This window comes from Miniopterus natalensis, chromosome 3 (assembly GCF_054644295.1).
Source record: "Miniopterus natalensis isolate mMinNat1 chromosome 3, mMinNat1.hap1, whole genome shotgun sequence".
NCBI lineage: Eukaryota > Metazoa > Chordata > Mammalia > Chiroptera > Miniopteridae > Miniopterus > Miniopterus natalensis.
Window position 1 is genome coordinate 75,482,817 of NC_142083.1, and position 13,345 is coordinate 75,496,161.

General features: G+C 46.4%; 1 protein-coding gene across 1 annotated transcript in view; it reads right to left on the minus strand.

Moving 5' to 3' along the window:
• The window catches only part of POR (cytochrome p450 oxidoreductase), a 64,040-nt gene that overhangs the window by 10,899 nt on the left and 39,796 nt on the right, over positions 1–13,345 (minus strand). The window contains exon 3 of the mRNA XM_016199005.2: positions 2,194–2,242. Within this exon, the coding sequence (XP_016054491.1) occupies positions 2,194–2,242 (49 nt within the window). The remainder of the gene's footprint in view (positions 1–2,193; positions 2,243–13,345) is intronic.

The window sequence follows — 13,345 nt, forward strand, 5'->3', positions numbered from 1 at the left end:
AGAGGTAGAGAGAAACATCACTGTGAGAGAGACACATCAATCGGCTGCTTACCAGATCTGGGGAGCAAACCTGCAACCCAGGTACATACCCTTGACAGGAATCAAACCCTTAACCCTTTGGTCCCACAGACTGTCACTCTAACCAGTGAGCCAAATTGGCCAGGGCCCTTTACCTCTTTAGAGTGCGGAAGGCCTTTCAAATGATGACTCAAAGTTCATAAGTCATAAAAAGAATAATAAAGGGGACTATGTAACTTTTACATGGCAAAAACAAAAACAAGGAAACATATGATAAACCAAGTCAAAGCAAACTATTAACTGGGAAAAATATATATATTTTTTTAATCCTCACCTGAGGACATTTTTCCCATTGCTTTTCAGAGAGAGTGAAAGGGGGAGAGAGGGAGAAACATCGACGTGAGAGAGACACATCAATTGGTTGCCTCCTGCACGTGCCCCAACCGGGGCCGGGGATCAAGCCTGCAACCTAGGTGTGTGCCCTTGACCAGAATAGAACCCAGGACCCTTCAGTCCTCAGGCCGACGCTCTAACCACTAAGCCAAACTGGCTAGAGCTGGGAAAAATATTTTTAATTCATATTACAGACAAGGGGTAAATCTCCCTAATAATTTTTTTTTTAAAAAAATATATCTTTATTGATTTCAGAGAGAGGAAAGGAGAGGGAGAGAGAGAGACAGAAACATCAATGATGCAGCCCGCAACCCGGGCATGTGCCCTGGCTGGGAATCGAACCCTGACTGCCTGGATCCTAGGTCGACGCTCAGCCGCTGAGCCACGCCTGGCTGGGCTCCCTAATAATTTTAAGCAGTTCCTCAAGAAGGATCAATCCCAACAGAAAAATAGGCAAAATATTTGAACAGAAAAAATAAATGTCACTATAACATATGAAAATCAGCTTAATGTCATTCATAAGAAAAATGCAAGTTATAACTACACAGAGATAGCCTTTTCTTTAAAAACCTAGAAAACTGGCAGAACCCCAAATTTTGATAACAAACTCTATTGGCAAAGCTGTGAGGAACAGGTTTTCTCACACATTGCTAAAGAGAGTGCCCTGGTATGACCTCTATGGGGGGCAATTTGGCAACTTCCATCACAATTACAAATTCTTTTGATTCAATAATTGCACTTCTGGGCTTTTATTGCATTTGCAAATATGCAAATTGATCTACATAGTCACAGCAGCATCGTTCTAAGAGCTCAAGATTAGAAATATTCCAAGTGCCCATCAACAGAACAGTGTTTAAAGAAATAGAGTACTTATGGTCACATAATGGAATCATGCAGCTTAATAAGGGATGAGGAAGGTGCTTTTGAACTGCTTTTGAATGGAAGGATGGCCAAGATATATCATTAAATTAGTGTGGTCTATAACAGTATATACTATGCCATTTTTTGTTTTATGAAAATGTAAAATAAGAATCTCTTGTTTTTTGTATGTGCACCAACAAGCTCTAGAAGGATCCATAAAATACTAAGAACAATGGTGATGAGTGGCAGGGACCAGAGAGAGGCTTTCCACTGAATAGTTTTTTTTGGATTTTAACCATATGAATGTTGTACCTTTCCATACAATTAAAAATTTAGATAAACTAAAACAAACAAAGATAAAACTACAGCTGTGTCATGACCATAGCTATGTGAGGTTTACATCTGCTCATGGACAGAGCCTGGACTGAGAGGGAGGAGACCGCACAGCATTCTGAGTTAGAGGGATAGTTTCTTCTTTTTTTTTTTTTTTTTTTAAATATATCTTTATTGATTTCAGAGAGAGGAAAGGAGAGGGGGAGAGAGAGAGAGATAGAAACATCAATGATGAGAGAGTCACTGATCGAGCCCGCAACCCTGGGCATGTGCCCTGACCGGGAATCGAACCCTGATCGTCTGGATCCCAGGTCGATGCTCAACTGCTGAGCCACTCCCGGCCGGGTGGATAGTTTATTCTTATAGTTGTTCAAGAAATAAACATTCAAAAAACAAAGTAAACTGTCCCAGCAATAGCAGAGCAGCTTTGGGGCTTTGGTAAGATGAGAATGTACTCGAGAGAGAGCTGGGCCTGGGTTCCCACCACTCTCTCCTATCTAGTGCAGCTGGCCTTCTGCTGGACTCCCCTAAGCATCTGCCAGGGCCAAGACTTGCTGGCAAGAGCACAAACATAGAGAGCAAACTCACCGTCTTCTTCATCTTTTCCACAAAGCTGCTGTCTTTGGCAGAGGAGGTCCTGAAAAACAAAAGTGTCAGATGAGTATGGAATGCATGTGGCAGCATCAAGAAGCATTCTCCAGTGAGCATGCCAGCAGCTGCCTCTGGTCCAGTGCCAGGGCTGCCAGGCCTCCTCCACATTCCCTCATAGTAAATCCAAAACTTCTTGAGACACCAACACCTGGTAGAGCCAGGAGCCCCCACCCCCCAGACAGATGGGAACAAAGAATGGTCAAGGACCTCACTTCCCCATCCCTCAGCATCCATAGCCAATGATCCCCACAGCCTTTTCTCATTTCCAATCCCTGACTCACACAGCACCTGGAGACTCCTGAATATAAGTCTGACCGTGCCACTGCCTGCTTCACTCTCAAACCCTCAATGGCTCCCATACCCACAGGATAGGGGTACACAAGTCCCTTTAGAATCTGTCCCCAGTCTTGCCCGATTCTCCCTGCCACACACACTCTCCATGATAGCCCTCTGAATTCTGTCAAGCCATCACCTCTACTCAGAGCATCCTCATTACGCTTCCTTGCCAATGGATTCCTATTCCACCTCAAGGGCCTGCCCAAGTACCAACCCCCCTGGGATTCCTAAGTACTCCTTTCTTCCTTCCCCTTCCCTGCACTAGAGCCATGTTTCATTGTGCCCTTCTCTGTCATCCTGGCACTTTCTAGAGCCCTGAACTGGGCCCTATCCCCTCAGAGAACAGCACTACTGCAGGGTACATCACAGCTTCAGGATCCTCTGCCCACTCTCTACCTCCTGGCTGGAAGCCTCCTGTCCCCTCCATGTTCATTTTCGGTCCTTTTTATTCTCTCTTTCCTTGTCCCAGGCCTGCAGGGCAATCTAAAAAAGCCAAGTGAGCCTCCCCAGGGACTTTTAAGCCTAAGGCAGCAAGGTGGGAAAAACAGAAGATATTTGCAAAATATGTGTATCTGGCAAAGGACTTGGACTGAGAATATAAGAAATCCCTATAAATAAATCAGAAAAAGCCCTGGCCAGCATGACTCAGTGGTTAAAGTATCGGCCCTCACACCAAAGGGTCGCAGGTTCAATTCTCGGTCAAGGGCACATACTTGGGTTGCAGGTTTGATCCCACCATGTGCAGGAGGCAACCAATCCATGTCTCTCTCTCACATCAATGTTTCTCTCTCTCTCCCTCCCTCCCTTCCACTCTATCTAAAAATCAATCGAAAAAATATCGTCAGTGAGGATTAACAACAAAAATCAGAAAAAGATACATAATCCAACTGAAAAATTGTCAAAAGACCTAACAGGCACTTTCTTAAAGAGAGTACCTAAAGGGCCAAAAAACCCATGGAAAGGTGCTTGACATTCATGTCCAGGTGAAGTTGTGGAGCAACCGGAACTCCCACATACTTGCAGGGGAGGGCGATATGGCACAACTCCTTTGTTAGGCTGTTTGAAAGTATCTTCTATATCCCCAGCAATTCACTCTTTGGTACAGTCCTAGCAGAGTGCATTGTACTGGTGCACCAAGAGACCTACCAGGAATGCTCTAGGCAGCATTAGATACATGAATCCTCACAGGGAACAGCCCTATGGTCTATCAGCAGAATAAACAAACTGTGGTATATTCCTACAATGGAACATTCTCCACTGCAGCAACGAAAAAGATGCTCGCTGCACACACTAACATGAATGGATCTCACAAACATGATGATGTTGAGTGAAATAAGCCAGACAGAAGAGAGTACATATGTATGATTTCATTATATCAAGTCCCCAAACAGGAAAAACTAATGTGTGGGGACAGTGGGCAAGGGACAGCAGGGAGATTCTTGGGGTGCTGGTAATGATCTGCTCTTTGATCCAGGTGGTGATTACCACTTGTTCACATGGCGAGAATCATCGATCTGTATGTACCTTTCTGCAGATACTATATTTCAGTAGAAAGTTTATACTTATTTTCAGGCAGGCATGGGAGGCAATGAGGTAGAGGAGGCTAGGCAGACCCGGGTGGCATTCCTAGCCTGTCAATTCACAGCTGAGTGAACTTGAACTGGAATTCATTGCTCCTCAACGAGAAAATGGGATAACAAAACACTTCAAAGGTTTCTGCAAAGATCAAATGAAGAAAAAGGATATAAAGGACCCATGAGAGCATCCAGCGCGAAGCAGGCTCTATAACTGACCACTGTCACTGGGAAGGGAGTTCCAGCCACTCCCCTCATCACCTCCCCTGCTAGACCACAGCCAACAGCAGGGTCTCTGGGCAGCCAGAGGGCACCACCAAGTCCTCACACAAAAGCTTGTGGTACAGAGTGACAGTGGGTGTGTGCAGGCAGGTGCTGAGTATTCCCACAGTTTTTCAGAAGTTAGCTGGTGGATGACCTCCACTCATGCCATTTATTTATTTATTTAGCAAATCCTTTTAATAGAGTGGCCAAGGTTATCCCAATTTCCAATTCAGACAAGTCCAGCCAAGCAGCTGTGTTTTTCATGAAACATGGATGGGCCATGGATGAGATCAAAGCAGGATAGAAAGGGACTCAATGAGGTTTGAAGGGGCCCAAAATGGGCTGTGTCTGGGGTGGGGTGGGCTGAGCTGGGATCAGAAGTGAGATGGGGCTAGCCTTGGGGAGGGTGCAGAGCCTCCACCTTTCCTCTTCTCCCATTGGGGCTCCCTGGAGGCTGTCTAGAGCTCAGTGGCTCCCTTCTGCCTTTAGCCTGCCAGCCAGGGGATCCCCGTGCTGGTCAGAAAGTCTGGCCAGGGGGTGAGGATGCAATTGCAGGTGGCCAGGCACTTCGCCCCTGGGGCAACATGTTGGAAATGCCGGGTCTCAGGGAAGGAGATGTGATCACATCCAGGAAGCCCCTACCACAAAGCAGGCCCATCCCCACTCCAATACAGGGCGCACTGAATGCCTACTTTACAGACAGCTGACAGAGGCTCAATGGCAGCACTTGTGCCTAGTAAGTGGCCAGGCAAGGACCAATCTCAGCCTGATTCTCTTCGCTCTTTCCCCTGCATCCTCTGGTGCATGGAAAAGTGTACTAAAGAGTGAAATGCCGGCAGGCACAAGCATGGATGTCACAACAGCATAAAAGTGATGTCCCTTGGGATTAGAGGCCTGCAGTCCATGGAAAAACTTACTAAGTGAAGGTTTCTTTTAAGAATGCCTCTGGAAAGTATTACTAGATTTGATAAATTAATTTGGCAAGGTTGCAGGATACAAAATTAACATCCAGAAATCGATGGCATTTTTATACACCAACAATGAACTCTCAGAAAGAGAAACTAAAAAACAATACCATTTACCATTGCAACTAAAAAATAAGATACCTAGGAATAAACTTGACCAAGGATGTAAAAGACCTATACTCGGAAAACTACAGGACACTGAAAAAAGAAATAGAGGAAGATATAAACAAGTGGAAGAATATACCTTGCTCATGGATTGGAAGAATATCATTAAAATGTCCATACTACCCAAAGCAATGTATAGATTCAATGCAATTCCTATTAAAATACCAACAGCATATTTCACAGAGCTAGAACAAATACTCCAACAATTTATATGGAACCAAAAAAGACCCCAAATAGCCATAGCCATCTTGAGAAAGAAGAACAGAGTGGGAGGGCTCACTTTACTGGATAGCAAACTGTACTACAAAGCCATTGTAATCAAAACAGCCTGGTATTGGTATAACACCAGACATATAGATCAATGGAACAGAACAGAGACCCCAGAAATAGACCCACACCATTATGGTCAGTTAGTATTTGACAAAGGAGGCAAGAGCATCCAATGGAGTAAAGACAGTCTCTTCAATAAATGGCGCTGGGAAAATTGGACAGTTACATGCAAAAAAATGAAACTACACCACCAACTTTCACCATACACAAAAATAAACTCAAAATGGATAGAAGACTTAAATGTAAGTCATGAAACCATAAAAATCATGGAAGAAAACACAGGCAGTAAAGTCACAGACATCTCATGTAGTGGAATTTTCACTGATATATCTCTTAGCGCAAGAGAAACAAAAGAAAAAATAAACATATGGGACTACATCAAACTAAAAAGCTTCTGCGCAGCAAAAGAAAACAGCCTCAAAATACAAAGGAAACCCAAGGTTTGGGAGAACATATTTACCAAGGATGTATCTGATAAGGGGCTAATTTCCAAAGTGTACAAAGAACTCATACTACTCAGCAAGAGGAAGACGAACAATCCAATTAAGAAATGGGCAAAGGACCTGAATAGACACTTCTCCAAAAAGGACATATGGATGGCCAAGAGACACAGGAGAAAATGCTCAGTGTTGCTAATCATCAGAGAGATGCAAATTAAAACCACAATGAGGTATCACCTCACACCTGTCAGAATGGCTCCATCAACAAAACAACGAACCACAAGTGCTGGCGAGGGTGTGGAGAAAGGGGACCCCTAGTACACTGCTGGTGGGAATGCAGACTGGTGCGGCCACTATGGAAAACAGTATGGAGGTTCCTCAAAAAATTAAAAATGGAGCTGCCTTTTGACCCAGTGATCCCACTTCTAGGAATATATCCTAAGAATCCTGAAACACTAATCAGAAAGAATATATGCACCCCTATGTTCATAGCAGTGCAATTTACAATAGCTAAGATCTAGAAACAGTACAAGTGCCCATCAGTAGATGAGTGGATAAAAAAGCTGTGAGACATTTACACCATGGAATACTATGCAGCTGTAAAAAAGAAGGATCTCGTACCCTTTGGGACAGTATGGATGGACCTGGGGAATATTATGCTAAGCAAAATAAGCCAGGCAGAGAAAAACAAACATCACATGATCTCATATGTGGAATCTAAAGAACTTAATAAACTGATGGACAGAAATGATTCAATGACATGGAAGCATGGATCAGACTGATGAATCTCAGAGGGAAGGAGGGAGGTGAATGGGTGGAGGGGGAGAGTTTAGCCAAAGAAATTATATGCATATATGCACAACCCAACACAGACAATGGTGTGGTGAGGGACTGGGGAGGGGGGTGGGGCGGGGTCAATGGAGAGAAAAAGAGACATCTGTAATATTTTGAACAATAAATAAATAAATAAATAAAAGCAAAAAGTAGTGCTAACACTGTCATAAGGAAATTTAGAGTATGAAACCATAAATCAGATATTCAGGTGCTTGAAGATTTCAAGCAATCTGATTTTCATCCTTCATTTTGGTCATGTAGTGGATCATGTTGACTGATTTGTGGATATTGACCCACCCTTGCATCCCAGAATAAATCCCATTTGATCTTGTTGAAAAAAAAAAGAATGCCTCTGCAAAGCTGTTTAGACACAAAATTCTGTAAACATAAAGACAGAAGTTTCATGTTTAAGCCCCCACTGGGTTTTTCACTAGGTTAGCAGTCTAGACTATTAGGCCCTACTAACCTATTTAGTATGAAATAGTAGGCTACTTTCAGGGCCTTTGTGTTAAATAATGTTACATGTGGGGCCCTATGGGAGGCAGGGCTCAGCGCCTGACTTGGCCACTCCAGCTTCTGTCCTCTGTCTTGGAGGCCCTGTCAGTGCAGCAGCCCCTCAAGGGGCCAGGTTTTCCCACCGGGTGATCATGGGAACCCACAGAGGCCCCCCCCCCCCCCCGCTCCCCATTACCCCAGCAGCTCCAGGGCAGGCCCATCCCAACATAAGCAGGGCCAGGGAAAGAGCATGAATAGAGTTCCCTCAGGCCTGCCTCCTTTCTCTCCCTACTCCCAGCTCCAACCTACACTCCAAAGGGGTGTGGGTCTGGACATCTTTCCTACATGTCCAACTTCTGTCCATGTCCAGCCACCAACAGCCACATGTTCACTACCCCTATAGTTTACGTGCGGCCTAAACCGGAACACTAAATGTCTGTCTCTGCACGAACATGGCGTGCCCGCCAACACGCTGTTAGACGAAGAAAGCAAGGTGCACAACCCTGTGAATTCTACCACTTGTTCATTCTGAATTCGGAGTCATATATATTACCTACTAAACATGAGTCAAATGTAAATTTAAACTGATGGTTAAAAAAACTATCAGCAACCTAGACAAACGTTTCTGATGAAATAGTATCAGACAAAAAGCAGATACAAAACTAAATGTAATTTCCACTTATGTGAAATGTACAGAACAGGCAAATCCAGAGACATGGTGGTGCCGGGGACCGGGGGTGGGGGGATGGGCGTGGCTGCTAAACAGTGTCTCCCTCTGAGGTGGTGAGAATGTTTCTGAATTAGACAGCCATGGGAACTGGCAGGAGAGGGGCTCCTAGATGAGGCCTATGTAGCTGGTGGGGAGCTCAGCTCCAGCCCTGACAATGTGTGTGTGTGGGGGGGATGCTTGTAGGGAGGAGGGCCTCAGTGTGGCCTCCTAATGCAGTTGCACAGGGTGGGAGTCTCAGGCTGGCAGCTCTGGGAGCAGAGAGGGGAGCCCTCTAGGCAGGTCTGGTTGTGAATGTCAGAGGCAGGCAAGACGGCTAGCCTTGCCTGACCATGGAGGAAGGATCCTCCCAAGAAGCATGCGCACTTCTGAAGGCTAGCCCTCGTCTCTTACTAGCTTCAACCCCCCGGGGAGAGGAAGAGCACTCCCACCCTCTCCCCTCAGCTCCAGGGATGGCTTCCAGAGATCCTGGGCAGACTGGGGTCCATAGAGGGAAAGGGAACCTGAGGGGACTGAGGAAGACCCTGTACCTCTCTAGTCAGTGCCCCAACATGTGCAGTTTCCTGGTGTTCTTACTAGTTACACCTGGCCTGCTGGGTGGGGCACAGCAGAACCTGTCTCCCCACTGCAAGGCCCTGCTACTCAGCCCGAGTAGGTCCACACCTGAGTGTCCTCAACTGGCTTCACCCCATCTGACAGCTTCACACTGGAATCTGCACATGGAACCTGATCTTTCACAGGCAGAGGAGTCGGTGACGGGCCTTTCTGGTTTCCAGTCCATATCCTGTCCTTGGGAAGCAGGAAGATGCAGCCTGCAAATCTGAGACCAAAGGGGCCAGCAGTGCCCCTGCCCAGCCAAACCCCGCAGGGGCTGTCCCCAACTATGCTGGCCAATTCTACACAGCACCCTCCTCATGCTTCCAGGGCATCCCTGCCCGGGGAGAAGTTCTGTCCTCACTTGAGTATAGGTGTCAAGTGTCCCTCAGCCAGAGAGGCATCTACACAGTCTGCTGCCAGGGACACTGTTTGGAACTGACCTTCTCAGGGTGGGCTCGTCCTGCGGAGATGAGTATGTGCACCCCATGGTTCCTCACTCCCAGCTCCAGGACTTAAGGAAGAAGGCAGGTTATAGCTCTCTTCTGGAAACGGGCAGGGAGCCAGCAGCTAGGAAGTCGGGTTCGTCCATCCTCTACACAGTGTTGGCTGGGCCCCTTAACTCTGAAAGTGCTCCTGGATACCCCAAAGTCCTCTTGGAATCTCGGCTGAGCCCCTGTGTGCATCTGTCCCCATAAGCCTGAGAACACTGGAACATCTGGCAGTTCCAGCAGGGAGGAACCAGGACTCTGGGCTGAAACCTCCCGTGATCCCCTGCGTTTGGGCACACACCCCTCCTCCTTCGGTATGGACAGAGGGAAAGAAAACCTTCCCAACCCCAACTCTCGGGTCTCCTTGGAAACTGTTTATATCAGAGCCCTTTCTCCTCACATCCTCCCCCTTTCCCATTTGAAAAAAAAAATAAAGGAAGTCATGGAGGCTGAATAAAGCTCTTCTAGACACTAGAAGGCAGTTGTGCAGGTTGCTATGGCAGGGCCGTCTCTCCATAAAGGAAGCTGCATTGAACCGGCTGCCAGGGTGCCTCAGGATCATATTAAATTAGCTCTGGTTTCCGTTTTCCCCCCACAAAAGAACTGTGGGTAACAGAACCTAAAAGACTAATCCTAGTCTATGTCACCTGGGAGCATGCTGTGTGCTGTGAAGCTAGCACATCTTACCCTCCCATTGCACGGTCAGGGGACTGCCTGGCAAGGTGGTCATTGCATTTGCTGCTGAGGTGGCTCACCTTGAGGAATGCCCTTCAAAGAACCCAACTGTAAACAGCCCAACACAAGAGGCCACAGCTGGCCCAGGCTCGGAGCCCAGAGGCCACGCAGCTCCAGAGCAGAGCACAAAAGGTTCCAATTAGGGCTCTCCACTCCTAAATTGGGAGCAGGAGTCTCTCTAGTTCAGGCTTCAGAAGTCAACTGGAGCTTGCTGTGTGGGAACAAAGAAAGGGAGGGTGGACAAAATCATTGAGTCACTTGGACAGAGATGAACCAAGACGTCCTGTGATTCATTTGTTTTCAGTCCCAGTAACACTCAGAAGGATTTCTGAAAACTGCAACTCAAATTTAATTTTCTGCACAGCAGAACTGATTTCTTCTGGGACTTTCCCCTGCCCTTGGTGACACATGGGGCAGCTGCTTTTCAACAGCTCCCTTCCACAGCCCAGTGTGTGATGGCAAGTTCTCTAAGCCCCAGGGTAGCAGGCCCCCTAGTCAGAGAGCAGATGAGAGCTGAGACATGACACACAATGGTGCAGAGGCTGGCTGGCACAGGACAAGCTTTGACTCTGAGGTGGGAAGATGGCTCCAAGTGGGCCCAAATTTCTCTGCCATGAGCAACTTAGTCCCAGAGCCTTGAGGCAGAAAGCTATTGGTTTGGAAGAGCTGACTTTTGTGAAAACAAAGTGGTTTGTTGGAACTTAAATAAAAAAACAGCAGCTCTCTCCATTGACGGGACCAAGAATGGAAACGAGCACTGATGGAAGAGCAGTTCGGAAGGTGCCTCCTGAGACAGTGGGCCTTCTGCAGGTGTGGGAGGCCATGGGTTAAAGACAAAAAAGGGATGAGAACTACTACTTGAGTGCCTACTGTATGCCAGATAGTATTCAAGGAGCTTTATATTTTATTTCATTGAATCCTACAAGCTTGTGAAGTGGGCAAGGATTTCCATCCCCATTTGACAGCTGAGGAGAGTGAGGCTCGGAGGTGAAGCGGTGACTCAACTCCAGGCACAGTGGTCCAGCACCCAGGGTTCATGTCCACTCCCACTGAGCATGGCTGTACCTCCCCATCCCAAACTGTCAGTCAAGGCACAGAAGTCCCAGGTGTGTCCCCTGGGCACATTCCACAGCCCCAACCACGCATCCTAGGTCATTGTCATTTGGGGTGCTCTAAGGCATGAGTGGGCTGCTGTTTCCCTCATGGACCCCCCTCCCCCCACCCAGAGAGCCTTCAACATGTATCCACCAAGACAAGGACTCCTTAACCTGCTGAGGCCCTGGCCACCTGCCCTCCCAACACCGCAGGGTGTTCTTTGGCCTCTCTCTTCTGAGCCCTAAAGACCACTGGGCAGTGACTCGATTGTCAGGTGTTAGGCAGGGCTGCTGCTAATATACAGGAGTGGAGAGTGAGACTGAAGTCCAACGAACTGCTCAGGGATATTCAGCCCATTAGTGACAGAGAGAAAAACAAAGTGGCCCTGCCATCATATACAATCAAAGGGGAAAGAGAAAAGAAAGCAGGGAAGCTGGGGGGCCAATGTTGGGGCTGCGGTGGGGAGTTCGCAGGAGTGAGTGTAGAGGTGCGGGGAGAGAACCCCTGAGGCACCAGCACCAAGTGCCCCAATGATGCCCAGAGAGGTCAACAGGTCTGCCGACGCTTAGCTCTGCATCGCTCTCCTAGACAGAGCACCATCAAAGTTGCAGACACTAGCCAGAATGGCAAAACCACCCCAATCTCATCAGAGAACAGGAAAGAAGAAAAGACAGGTGAAGTCCCTTAGTGGTCAGGTGGCAGAGGAAAATCCTGCCTTTGCTTACAGGGGCAGCATGAATATCCTGAGCCCATTTTCTCACCATTTCCACTGATGGTGGGAACCTTCAGGCCCGGTCTACTTCTCCTAATGCTTTTCTCTTGGTAAAACTCACTTGTGTTTCTATTTTCACGTTTGGCAGAGCCAAGAAACTCTCTATAGAAAGAGCCTAAACTAGATATGGGAAGAACGCTAGCTCACTTTCCACCTGTTGACACTCAAAAGACAAATATGGATAGAAACGATGCTAGAAGCCTTCACTCCTGGCTTTCCTGAACCTTCTGTCCAAAGTAAGTCCCCAGATACAAGTCACATAGGAACATGAGCTCTTTTGTGGCTTTTCAGAAGCAAACCCCTGTGGGATGCAATCAGCAAAATCTAGGCTGTGGGAAACTCTGTGAAACAAATGATCTGGTTTCTTCAAAAATGCTTCAAGGGAAAAACAGGGATGGAGGGGAAACCCATGAATTGAGATGAGAGACTTCCTGTCATGTTAAGAAGTAGCCAGGCACAAAAAGCTGTAGCTACATAATTCCATTTGCATGACATTTGGGAAAATGCAAAACTACAGGGATCCAAAACAGACCAGTGGTTGCTGAGGTGGAGGGAGGCGGGTACTGAATGCAAAGGGGCCTAATGGGAGCCCTTAGGGATGATGGAATATTCTGTATCTTCATTGTTAACACTGGTTACAAAACTGCATACATCTCAGGATTTATCAAACTATACACTTAAACAGTGAATTTTACTTAATTTTTCTTAAAAGGTGAATTTTATTGCATATAAATTATACCTCAATATACTTGACCCCCAACCCCTGGGAGCCTTATAAGATTTATTAATCAATTGTAATGTATGGGTCTTGTTTAGATCCTAAATTAAAAAAAAAAAAACTTTAAAAAATTTATCAATCAGGGAAGTATGAATGAATGCTGATTGAGTATCTGACGATATGAAGCTTTACCGTTTACTTTCAGGAGTATGGCATTAAGTTATGTTTAAAAAGAGGAGTCCTTGCCCAACCAGGTGTGGCTCAGCAGTTGAGCATCAGCCTAGGTTTCAGGAGATTGCGGTTTGATTCCCGGTCAGGATACATGCCCAGGTTGCGGGCTCGATCCCCAGTCGGGGGCATGCAGGAGGCAGCCGATCAATGAATCTCTCATCATTGATGTTTCTAACTCTCTCTCCCTCTCCCTTTCTCTCTCTGAAATCAATAAAGATATATTAAAAATAAAAAAATAAAAAAAATAAAAAGAGGAGTCCTTGAATTTTAGAGGACAAATATTTTCATATTTCCATATAATTTCATAGGAAATATTTCCAATT